The sequence below is a fragment of the Staurois parvus genome, unplaced genomic scaffold, assembly GCF_062004578.1.
Source record: "Staurois parvus isolate SC_StPar_1 unplaced genomic scaffold, SC_StPar_1.0 ptg000903l, whole genome shotgun sequence".
NCBI classification, from domain to species: domain Eukaryota; kingdom Metazoa; phylum Chordata; class Amphibia; order Anura; family Ranidae; genus Staurois; species Staurois parvus.
Window position 1 is genome coordinate 2,468,387 of NW_028318699.1, and position 13,115 is coordinate 2,481,501.

At 42.5% G+C, this 13,115-nt stretch overlaps 1 protein-coding gene across 2 annotated transcripts in view; it reads left to right on the plus strand.

The window, feature by feature from the left end:
- EIF2AK3 (eukaryotic translation initiation factor 2 alpha kinase 3) overlaps positions 1-13,115 on the plus strand; it is an 82,938-nt gene that overhangs the window by 18,815 nt on the left and 51,008 nt on the right. For both annotated transcript variants that reach the window (XM_089656414.1, XM_089656415.1), the window contains exon 2: positions 8,272-8,401. In XM_089656414.1, the coding sequence (XP_089512540.1) occupies positions 8,272-8,401 (130 nt within the window). The remainder of the gene's footprint in view (positions 1-8,271; positions 8,402-13,115) is intronic.

Consider the following 13,115-nt stretch of genomic DNA (forward strand, 5'->3'; position numbering starts at 1 on the left):
AGTGCTCCAAAATCTCCTGGTAGACGGCTGCGTTGACCCTGGACTTAATGAAGCACAGTGGACCAACACCAGCAGATGACATGGCTCCCCAAATCAACACAGACTGTGGAAACCTCACACTGGACTTCAAGCATCTTGCAGTGTGTGCCTCTCCATTCTTCCTCCATACTCGGGGTCCTTGGTTTCCAAATGAGCTGCAAAGGTTGCTCTCATCAGAAAAGAGGACTTTGGACCACTGAGCAACAGACCAGGTCTGTTTTTCTTTAGCCCAGGTAAGACGCTTCTGACGTTGTTTGTTGTTCAGGAGCAGCTTGACGAGGCATACGACATTTGAAGCCCATGTCCAGGATCCATCTGTGTGTGGTGGCTCTTGATGCACTGACTCCAGCCTCAGTCCACTCCTTGTGAAAGTCCCCAACACTTTTGAATGGCCTTTTCCTGACAACCCTCTCCAGGCTGTGGTCATCCCTGCTGCTTGTGCACCTTTTTCTTCCACACTTTTCCCTTCCACATAACTTTCTATTAATGTGCTTTGATACAGCACTTTGGGGACATCCAACTTCTTTTGCAATTACCTATTGAGGCTTTCCCTCCTTATGGAGGGTGTCAATGATGGTTTTCTGCACAACTGTCCGGTCAGCAGTCTTTCCCATGATTGTGATTCCTACTGAACCAGACTGAGAGACCATTTAAAGGCTCAGGAACCCTTTGCAGGTGTTATGGCGTAATTAGCTGATTAGAGTGGGACACTTTGAGCCGAGAATATTGCACCTTCTCACAATATTCTCATTTTCTGAGATTATGGTTTACAGTTCATGAAAACCCCAAATCCACAATCATCACAATTATGACAAATCACGGCTTGAACTATCTTGCTTTGCATGTAATGAGTCTCTCATATATTAGTTTCACCTTTTAAGTTGCATTACTGAAATAAATAAACTTTTGCACGATATTCTAATTTTTTGAGTTTCACCTGTACAGTGTGTTGTGGTGCACCATGTTATTTTAATCTGTTCTGGTAGGTTGGCAACTTAGCTGGCTGCTGCCGGGATGTTACTGTATGTGCATCACCACAACTGAATGCTTGGGCCCTTTCAGACTCCGTTCCTGTGAGTTGTGTTCATGCACTTTAATCCTCAGTGGGTCACACATTTTAATGAATTGTGTTAAGAGAGCCCATTCATTTTATTTGGGCTAATAATGAACAGGAATGGACCAATAAACAAATATGTAGCATTTTTTCCAATGCAGAACACCACAATGCCTGGTAGTTGTTAGCAATGATTGGGTGTGCTACAGTGCATGTGTGTCTGACCTGTGTAGTGTTAATGCATCCATGTTCCATTCCAAATGAATGCATGAAATGCATTCACTCATGTAATCTGCATGTAAAACACAACGCTCCCAGTTGCAAAGGTGTATTTCAACCTCTAAAGTATTATTATACCCTCAGTGTTTATTAGCTTTGCACTTTGACCACAATAAAAAAATAATCCCCAGTAAACTATGTATTAAAACTCTTACCGCAGCACTTGCAGTTCACAGCTTTCAATATCGCTGGCTCCTGCTCTTAGTGCTGCTTATCTGAACTTCCAGTCTTTACAGAGAAGAGGTAACAGTGCCATCTCCAGTCAGTCTGTTAGTATGGAGCGGGGGGAGGGGGGGGGGGGTTGAGGAGGGAAGAGCAGGGGAGTTCCATGCCATCCTAGGCTATGGGGCTGTGTGTTTCTATTGATGTACACAGTGTGGGGAGACACAACTTTAGTCCCTGCATGCAAGGGTAGCTCCTTAGGATATAAAAGAGAAAGGAGCCACCCTAAAACAGGAAACCTGGGACAGTGGTCGTAGCACCAGTCTAAACTGCAAAAATAGGCAAGGACTTAAAGATCAAGAAGCCGCATACTCAATGATTAAATCAGCTGATGAGTGTTCAAAAAACATAGGTAAAAACGCGGTAATACGAGCGCTATCAGAAGTAGGATATAGCGGCTAGAACACTAAAAGGTAACCAAACAACACCTTCAAAATGACATATAACAAAGTAAGTGCAGCGCTGGAAATCAAGTAACAGACTGGATATATGATGAATCAATGGATAAAACAAAGTCACATGTCACTAATAGTGACTAATAATAAATAAAATGAATGTCCTAAGGTAGGAGAAGCCCACGTGAGGATCCAATGTGATCCTAAAAATAGGTGCATGGAGGACTTGATCCAAAGTGGTAGATGAATTACAATGAATGAGTAAATTGCGCACTCACCAGAAGTGCGTACAAAATACGCCTTTGAGATATGCCTGTCTCACCTGGTGTGTACGAGGTCATCAGTACTCATGTAGGGGTCAGGATCCTGTACGCCTTCTGGTCACGTCTCAGGTGTAGTACTCAGATGTGAGACACGTTCAAAGGTCCCTTCAAAGTGCAGGTTCTGTGGGTGAGGGCTCTTTATCCAAATATCCTCTGGGAGTATATAGGAAAACTCTTAAAACGAAGCCCTCACGCGGCACGCTGTCACTGCAATACAAGCTTCCATCTTCACCGGTCTTCCTTCTGGGTTCGCAAGCTGTGACCCTCTGACAGGAGTCCTGGGCCACGGCACATGGCTCTGAAGGAACCGCACGGATATGCCGTTCCTTCAGAGTGCATGTGCCGGCCAGTGGTAGGAAAGTCCAGATCCTGTTGCTTTAGTAGCTTCCAGCATGCAGATCTAAGGCCTTATTATGAATCCTTATTATGGTTACGTTGTGCGCTCACCCCCTTATAAGACTAGTAGATAGGCTGATTACGCTTTTTGTTCACAAATGGAACCTGATATGATTTGTTGCACCATAGAATAGGTGGTGGGTATCTCCTAAGTGCTTCTCAGCACTCCTCTCCTCGTGTGCTTGATATCCCTGCAAGGATCACTCCCTGCTTCAGTGCTGTAAATCTCCTCCTCAATCCTCTCCTAGATATTCCTCCGAAACATATAGCAAGGAAAGAAATATGGACATAGTGCTTTATGCTTTTATAAAAAGTAAACCTTTATTAAGGTGCCCAAATATTTCACTCACATTAGATAAAAGCATATAGCGCCTTTTAGATACAACAATCTCTGTCTGTGTGCACCGCACAGTGAGTATACTCGCCATTGTCCTCGGGTGCAGAGTGACATCGTAGCCCCTCCCCTACGCGTTACGCCACTGGTCACGTGGCTTCATCAGGGGGGTGTGATTAGCCAATCACAACCCCCTGAAGAAGCCATGTGACCAGTGGGGTAATCTTGGGATTGTCATTTGTTATATTAACATTAGTTTATAACCTATTGATTATAAATTAAGGGGGCACATATATTTTTTTATAATTAGTTGTGTTGTGGGAATTGGTTTAACACTGTATGATTTGTGTTGGGAGCACGACATATTTGGTTTATAGATTTGTATATACACATTACATGAGAATGTGATTTATGTCAGCGATCCAGTTAATACCTTATTAGTGGCTCACAAGTTTTCAACAAAAGCATTTTCAATATGAATTATAAAGGTATCCTTTTTTTTATTTTTTATTTTTTTATTTTTTTTGGTATGGATCAGAATGGTCACATGATACACCCATGAATTTTTCGGAATTGTCACATGATGAAGGTACCTGTGTAGGAATGGGGATTGTCACATGTACCTAAATATGAATTTGGATGGTCACATGATTGAAGGTACCTGTGTATGGATCATGATGGTCACATGATGAAGGTACCTTTTGGTTATGGATTGGGATGGTCACATGATGAATGTTTCTAGGTATGGGTTTGGATGGTCACACGATGAAGCTACCCATGTGTGAATCAGGATGGTCACATGATGAAGCTACCCATGTATGAATCAGGATGGTCACACGATGAAGCTACCCATGTATGAATCAGGATGGTCACTTGATGAAGCTACCCATGTATGAATCAGGATGGTCACTTGATGATGGTACCCATGTATGAATCAGGATGGTCACTTGATGATGCTACCCATGTATGAATCAGGATGGTCACTTGATGATGCTACCCATGTATGAATCAGGATGGTCACACAATGAAGCTACCCATGTATGAATCAGGATGGTCACTTGATGACGCTACCTTTTTTTTGGGTATGGGTCGAGATGGTCACATGATGAAGGTACCTGTGCAGTGGTCAGGGTTGTCACATGATGAAGGCATCGAGGCATGAATTTGGTTGATTAAGTGCGGAAGGTACGTGGGTGTGGATCAGGATGGTCACATGATGAAGGTGCCTTTTGGGTATGGATTGGGATGGTCACATGATGAATGTTTCTAGGTATGGGTTTGGATGGTCACACGATGAAGCTACCCATGTGTGAATCAGGATGGTCACACGATGAAGCTACCCATGTATGAATCAGGATGGTCACACGATGAAGCTACCCATGTATGAATCAGGATGGTCACTTTATGATGCTACCCATGTATGAATCAGGATGGTCACTTGATGATGCTACCCATGTATGAATCAGGATGGTCACTTGATGATGCTACCCATGTATGAATCAGGATGGTCACTTGATGAAGCTACCCATGTATGAATCAGGATGGTCACACGATGAAGCTACCCATGTATGAATCGGGATGGTCACTTGATGAAGCTACCCATGTATGAATCAGGATGGTCACTTGATGACGCTACCTTTTTTTTGGGTATGGGTCGAGATGGTCACATGATGAAGGTACCTATGCAGTGGTCAGGGTTGTCACATGATGAATGCATCGAGGCATGAATTTGGTTAAGTGCGGAAGGTACGTGGGTGTGGATCAGGATGATCACATGATGAAGCTACCTTTTTGGGTATGGTACAAAAATTGTGTGTCATAGCTGGCACACTAAAGATGCAAAAAGCGAATGATTCGACAATCGTCAAGTATTTTCGTTCAGTTTTCGAATCATCTATGGCTGCCTTTATTTTGCAGCAGTTGTGTGACAGTCTCATTGTGTAGTAAGGCGTTCAGGGGATTTCAATACTGGAAGGAATTTTGTTGGTTGGAGATTATATGCATCACTTCTTTATTAGAACAATTAAAGTGTTACTAAACCCCGGACCCTACATTCACTATATCTGGTTTCCCACATTACAGAGAACATGGAAATGCAATTTTCTTAGTAAATATAAACTGCTAAATACCTTTTCATATCAGCAGTTAGAGCAGTCTTGTGACTTCAGCAGAGCACTGGTTAAAGCTTGTAGGAGGAGTTTTCTTTCTGCTCTAGGAGGATGTAGAACCCCAAACCTCTGTTTGGACAGTGCTGATTGGCCCTGTGCTGATCACATGTACTCCCAAGAAGAAAAAAACCGGCTGGCAATACACACTAAACTGAGCATGTGCAGAAGGGCTACAGGTTCAGTCGGTCTTATCAGCGTGGACATTTGAACAAGAGTAGGGGCAGAGAAGACAGGATCACACAGCTTTTTTACATAGTGCCAGGGATGAACCCCTTAGGTTCCACAGTGAGTATAACAAGCATGCTTTACTGCATATACAGACTGATTTTACTGTTGTGGGTTTAGTAACACTTTAAACTTACATTGGGATTGATTTACAAAAGGGAATTAGACTTTGCAAAGTGCAGTTGCTCCAGAGCTTGCTAAATGAGCAGAAGCTCCACTGACTTCCATCATCCAATCATGTGTGGTTTTTTTTTTTGTTGTTTGTTTTTTTAATTTTCCTTGCATATCTTTGGGTATTCTTGCAAAGTGAAGCTTTGCCTCATTTACTAAGTTCTGGAGCAGATGCACTTTGCAAGTGCAGTCTATTTAGTAAATCAACCCCTTTGTGTAACACCCCCCCCCCCCCCCCCCCGTGTTCATGCGCTGTTTTGGAGATTGATTGTTCATGGTTTTGGTTTACTTCTTGGTGGAAAGATCTGTGTTTGCTGAGTCTTTTAAAATCTACAGAGCATAAAGTTTCACTCCATCGTCTAAGGGTTAAATATCTGGTGATCCCATGCTTGATCTGTTATCTTGTCCTGGGATGAATGTAATCTGTTTACATTGCAGCTTAGCAAACTCATGTGACCAAACACCGGAATTAGTTCTCACATAGGCAAACAGTTGTGTGGTCAGCTGTGCTTCAGAGCCGTCCTGCTGTGTGCGAGTTAGTGCAGCGAAGTAGTCAGAGATGATCCAGAAACTCAACATTGGTGTGCTGCATGTCTCTAGGTAAGATCTACATTCTTACATTTGTATCTTCCAGTGACTGTGTGACACTGGGGGAGGTGTCTATAGATGGCATGAATTATTAGGATTTCACGCATATGTGCGCACTTCCAGTTACTCTTTTTGCACTGCGTTCATTTTGAGGAATGTCTGATTTAAAGGAAATGCATCAGCTTTAATTTTTTTTTTTTTGTAAACAAAAGCTAGTAAAAGTGGGCATGAATGGTTGCATTTGTGAAATAAATATTTTTAAAATTTTATATACAATTATTTTTAAGGTGATTGTTTGTTGTGTACATGGTAATATCAAAAAAGCTAGTTTTGTAACATGCCAACAGGCAGCAGCACAAGGCTGCACACAAGTCAGTGTGCCAGAAGATATTGTCCTGTGTACATCGGGAACTGTGCAACTGGTGCTATTCTGACCATTTGCATTACCACGTTTGCTATTTTATCATGCCAGTTCTATTCATTTTTGAATGTTACCCCATAGACACCTCGATAACGTGTGTGTGTGTGTGTTCTCACCTTGACGTGAATTACAGCACATTAATGTTGAGTGGGTTGCATAATGCAACATTTTTAAACATACAAGAATGCTGGTGTTCTGCTGTAAATGAGCCTTTTTACTTTTTGAAGCTGGAATTGGGCTTTAAAGGTGAATATTGCATTGCTAACTCAGATTGTATGTTCACTGAAAACACACGAAGGGGATTTCAAAATAGTAAGACAAGCATTTGTGTGTGTCGGTAACATTACTGGTGTGTGTGTGTCAGGGTGGATTTGATTTAAATCAAACTGATTTAAATCACTAGTCAGGCTTGATTTAAATCCTAGTTTTCTACATAAAGACTAATTCTTGCTGCTATAACTTTAATATGCAAGAAGATGAAGATTTTTAGAATAACAACTTTTCATATTAGTTTTTTTATCCCCAGTTTAATAGGTTAATCATTCATATTTTGGACAACTTTTCTGTTGTACTTAGGAAGGAGAAAAATAATCATTCCCTTAATAATAACAATTTAAATAGATTTATTCAACTGAAACAATAACATTCCAGCATATGTGATTTGCTTAAACATCCATGTTTAACTAATTTGGCTAAACAAAATATATATATTTTAAGAAACGTAGACTGTCAGCCCCTCCCTCCTCGCACTGTCAGCCCCTCCCTCCTCGCACTGTCAGCCCCTCCCTCCTCGCACTGTCAGCCCCTTCCTCCTCCTCACACTTAGTTTCACTTTCTTCTTGTGCAGATCTATTCCACTCCAAACAATCAGAAAAATATTGTTTCTATTCTATTCACTGAACTTCTTGCACCTTGGCAGTGAAGGGGTTGATTCTGTATTCATAGGTTTGTAGAAGTTAGGATGAAGGTCTTTTTCTTAACTCTGTTCATGTTATAACATTTTTGCTGTGAAGAAGAGGCATGTGATCTCCGCTGAGTCCAATTCAGTTTTGAGAACTGCAAAAGTAAACCAATCATCTGTGATAATATCTTGTAGGCAGAGAAACTGCCCAATAATCTTACAAAAACCTCTGGAAGAGCCTGACATTGTGAATGGATTCATGGAATTTATTACCAAACAAATTAAACATATACAGCCTTATTCTACATAATTAAAAAAACTAATCTTTATTTCATGATGGAATAACCTTTGGATGGTAATATATTTTCCTCAAAAAGCATTTTATTTAAAAAAAATCCGATTTTTAAATAAAAAAAAAATCCAATTTAAATAAAAAAAATCTGATTTTTTTTTTTTTTTTTTTATCATTGATTTTTATCCACCCTGCTTCTGTCTGGTAGTGTTGAGGTGCATTCAGCACACGATAATTGCAGTAGTGTGTACTTCACCTGCATCTATAGAACGAGTCCCGCGCCGGTCATTGACGTACGAATATTTGTTGAATAGTGCTTAGTGATATATAAAAAGCCATTTTCCCTCTACATTTGGTACTTTTTTGTGGTACGTTTCAGAACTATGTCGTTGTTGGTATACAGTATGTAAGTGACATGAGTAAAAACGATTTCCTTTTTTTTTTTTTTTTTTTTTTCCCTCAGGTCTTTGATCATAATCAGTACATTGGATGGAAGAATTTCAGCCCTGGATCCTGAAAACCATGGGAGAAAGCAATGGGACTTGGATGTGGGGTCGGGTTCTCTTGTGTCATCCAGCCTTAGTAAACCAGAGGTATGCTTGTTCTTCATTGCTTTGAATATACTGAGGCAGGGAAAAGGATAAAGACGTAATCAAGAGGAAGAGGCTGTATCACTATGACAAATGCATCATTTATCATTGTATGTGACCTAAATCTTGTGCTGTGCTCGAGGTTTGTGCATGTTGGTTTGAAATTTATTTTAAAAAAGGTATTTTACATTAAACACATCCAGGTTTTGTCTGAATTCTTTATTGACAAATCAAAGAATTTGTTGCTATAGACTGCGCTGTAATTATGTTTTGTTTTTGTTTTTTTTGTTTTGTTTTTTTTTTCACCTCGTGCCCATAGATCATACCAAAGCCCTGTGCTAGCACAGGAAGAACATGCAAACTTAATGCATATAGTGTCCTGGCTGGGATTCATATCAAAGACTCCGGTGCTGCAAGGCAGAAGTACTAACCATTAAGCTGTAATGCAAAAGTCCTGCAAACAGCGACACGTTCTGATACTTTTATTACATCCAAAAACATTTAAAACAAAACGGTCTGCGTACTCATTTTGACTTTGTACAGCCTTAGTCATAGCTGGCTTAAACATACAAAAGTGAGTGATTATCACCTAAACTGCCCAGCCTCCTGGGAGAGGTCATAATGCAACAGATTACCCATGCAAACTACAATACAAAAAGGGGCTAAAATCAAAACACTATAAAAAAAAATAAAATAAAGGCCACATCACAACATACATGACAAAAACTGGATCAGTAATTGACAAATATCCAAATTACAATAATTTCATTATTTCAATAATAAATGCACTTCTCAACAATGATTAAAGTAGTTCTAAAGCCTTGAGGTTTTTACCTTAATACACTCTGTGCATTAAGGTAAAAAACTTTCTCTGCCAGTCCACCCTAATACTTACCTGAGCCTGATCACGGTCTGTGCTAGTCCACCCTAATACTTACCTGAGCCTGATCACGGTCTGTGCTAGTCCACCCTAATACTTACCTGAACCTGATCTCGGTCCAGCGATGTGCATGAGAGCAGAGGCTCTCCACTCTTTTCTCCCTGAGCAGAATGCTATCAGTGGGAGCCATTGGCTTCAACTACTGTCAATCAAATTCGGTGATGAGGGAGCAGGGGGTGGAGCTGAAACGCACTCTGTGTCTATAGACACAGACAGGGCAGCTCAGGAGCAAGCTCACTTCAGTGCCCCCATAGAAAGTGGTTTTCTATGGTGGCACACGCCGAAGAGGAGAAGCCAGGAGCACCAGCAGAAGTGGATCGGGGCTGCTCTGTGCAATACCACTGCGAAGAGCAGGTAAGTATAACATGTTTGATATTTTTCATTTAACTACTTGCTGACTGCAGATAGCCGAATGACGGCTGCACTGCGGCCGGCCAGTTCTGGGTGGGCGTCATATGACATCCTCCCAGAACGCGCTCAGGGGCGCGCACCCGGCGATCTCCGTGATCGCTGTGTCCTACGGACACAGCTGATCATGTGATGTGGTAAAAGGCCAATCACAGCGGCCTTTTACCACGTGATCAGCCGTGTCCAATGACACGCTGATCACCGGGAAATGCAATTGCCAGTTCTTGGCTGCACTTTCCTCGCGCTGTCAGATCGTGAGGAAAGTACTGCCGAGAACCAGCAGTTGTTAAAGCAGGGATTGGCACCGATCATCAGGGCACTGATGATCGGTGCCTAGCAGTGCCACCCACAAGTTCCGCCCACCTGTGCCCACTAACTCCGCCCACCTGTGCCCAGCATTGCGCCCACTAACTCCGCCCACCTGTGCCCAGCAGTGCATCCACCTGTGTCCAGTAGTGCACCCACCTGTGCCACCCACCTGTGCCCACCAGTGCCCATCAGTGCAGCCCAGCAGTGCTGCCAGTCAGTGCCCAGCAGTGCCGCCAGTCAGTGCCCAGCAGTGATGCCAGTCAGTGCCACCTATCAAAGCTGTCTATCAGTACCCATCATCAGTGCCGCCTATCAGTGCCGCCTCATCAACGCACATCAGTGAAGGAGAAAAATTACCTGTTTGAAACATTTTATAATAGAAACAAAGAAACTTATTTTTTTTTTTCAACTTTTTTTGCAATTTTTTTGTTTATAGCGCAAAAAGTAAAGTGCCTAGCGGCGATTAAATACCACCAAAAGAAAGCTCTATTTGTGAGAAAAAAATGATAAAAATTTCATATGGGTACAGTGTTGCATGACCGCGCAATTGTCAATCAAAGTGTGACAGCGCTGAAAGCTGAAAATTGGCCTGGTAAAGAAGGGGGTATAAGTGCCCGGTAGGCAAGTGGTTAAAAAAAAAAAATTGAAGGTTTACTATCACTTTAAAGCCAAGAGGAATGTTGGATCCCAATGTGTGGATTCTGAACACCTTTCACTCAAATTGTCTTTTATGTAGATTACTTCCTCTGATTAACCGGAACACTCTCTTTCAACCCCAAGGGAGGAGAAGGAGATCATATCTCTAGCATGTATTTGTAATAAGTGCTTGTGCATATTTGAGAGCTGAAGAGAATCCGTATTGCAACATTCACTGTAATGTTCCCCAAACCTTGCCTCAAGGGGCGGGTAGTGCAGCCCACATGCAGAGATCACAGAAGATACTCTACTACATAGAGCACATGTCATGTGTTACAATGAATACACTCCTTTTTATGGAGTATTTGTGTCCTGCAACCGAAGTTCTGACCGTGTTGTGTGCACCCTGCAGTACTGACAGGTTTTCCCCTTACGTCTAAAAGATCCCACTGATATAAAATCATGTTTTAGAATTTGTATGTATCCAAACCACTTTGCTGTAATGTAGATCATACCAAGTCACCTTTTACAGTGGCAGTGATTGTTGAGATGTGGTTTGTGCATGTTGGTTGCAAGTGGCTCCTTTTTATAAAGTGTTTTGCTGTAAGTCTTTTAGCACACGTTTGCTTGATGAAGAACAGCATTTGTCTTCCAGGGAGATATCTGACCAGCTGTCCCAACACAACAAACAGATATTATCTGCAGCACCAGAGTCAGAACACGCTGCATGGAACTTTGTTTGGATCGGTGCACGCTTGGGACCCATTCACATGGGCGCATGGGATTGTACAGCATGAAAAGCCATATGCTTTTGTCTGGAGCAATGTGGAACTGTGTGTAGGCAGCCTGGTTTAGCGGAGACCCAGTAGCTGTACATATTCGCCTACACATCCATGTTTGATTGAATGGCTTGCAGGGACGGGTGCTCGGTCCCAGATCTGCATGGTCTATGATCAGGGCCATGCACCCACCCCTACCTACCTGTCAAACGTGAGTCCGTACAGCCGCTGTATCTCCATGGACTAGCATAGGGTGCTTGGTAAATTTGTCACCTTTCTGAAGAAAGCCTGAAGGGCAGCTGTGACATTGTATTCCAGAGCAGTCATCATCTACTTTACTAACCATTCCATATCTGCCACCCTTCTCTGCCAATCCCTCCACTGGCTTCCCATTGCCCAACGGATAAAATTCAAAACATTAACAATAACATATAAAGCCATTTATAACTCTGCCCCAAATTACTTCACCAATCTTGTCTTCAAATATCACCCAAACCGTCCTCTCCGCTCCTCCCACAACCTCCTGCTCTCTAGCTCCCTAGTCTCCTCTTCCCATGCTCGTCTCCAGGACTTCTCCAGAGCTTCCCCCATCCTCTGGAACTCTCTACCCCAATTTATCAGACTATTGCCTACTCTGCTCATTTTTAGGCTATCTCTGAAAACCTATCTCTTCAGGGAAGACTATCCTGCCTTCAGCTAATACTGGAATCTTCTATTCCTCCTACCAGTCCATCCCCCACAGTTATTACCTTTTGTACCACCAGCCCCTCCCTCTTAGATTGTAAGCTCCAAGGATCAGGCCCTTGTATTGAACTGTATTATCTCCCGTTATATTGCGCTGAGCAAACGGTTGGTGCTATATAAATCCTGTATTATAATCATAACCAAAGTGGAAAGCTTTGTAGGACCAGTTCACACCATGAAATTGCACTCTGGATGTGTTTTTGCCTACAGTTCACACCACACTCCGTCCGGAGCATTTTGATGCGTTCTGATGTGTTCCAATGCAGTACTGTGCACAAAAAAATGCAGCATGTTCTACTTTTTTTTTTTTTTCTTTTTTTTTTTTCCCTGCTCTGGAACGCACTGAAACTGATTGCACTGGTGTGTACTAGGACCATTGGAATACATGGAAGACACCATGCATGCATTTTTGATGCACTGCATCTGAGCACCACAAATGAAAAACATTATTTGACTATTTTTTGACCATTTAGTGCCGACCACCTCCTAGGCCTTTGAGGGTTCTAAAAGCCGGGAGGCAGAGGCGAGACTTCGGGTCATGATTGGCTGTTACAGCGGTCACATGATCGTAAAGCGCCCGATCGTAAGTATGCGTCAGGAGCTTACCGATCACCGCCGGCTACCGTGCAGGGAGTTCGCTCTCAGCACGGTAACTAGTTTTAACAGGGCAGCATATATGCGTGGAGCCGCTGTCAAGAGATCAATATTTAAAACAAACCCTCCCCCCCCCCCCCCAATCTATCCATGGCTCTGTGCTTTTGAAAAATTCTCCCTAGCATTTCTGGCCACAGCCATCTCAAGAAAGGGCAGGTGATTCATGTAGTCTTTACTTCCCGGAATCCATCTGCCCTTAGCTCAGGCATGCAGGAGGAAGCTCAGCTGAGAACCCCACCTGAAGACT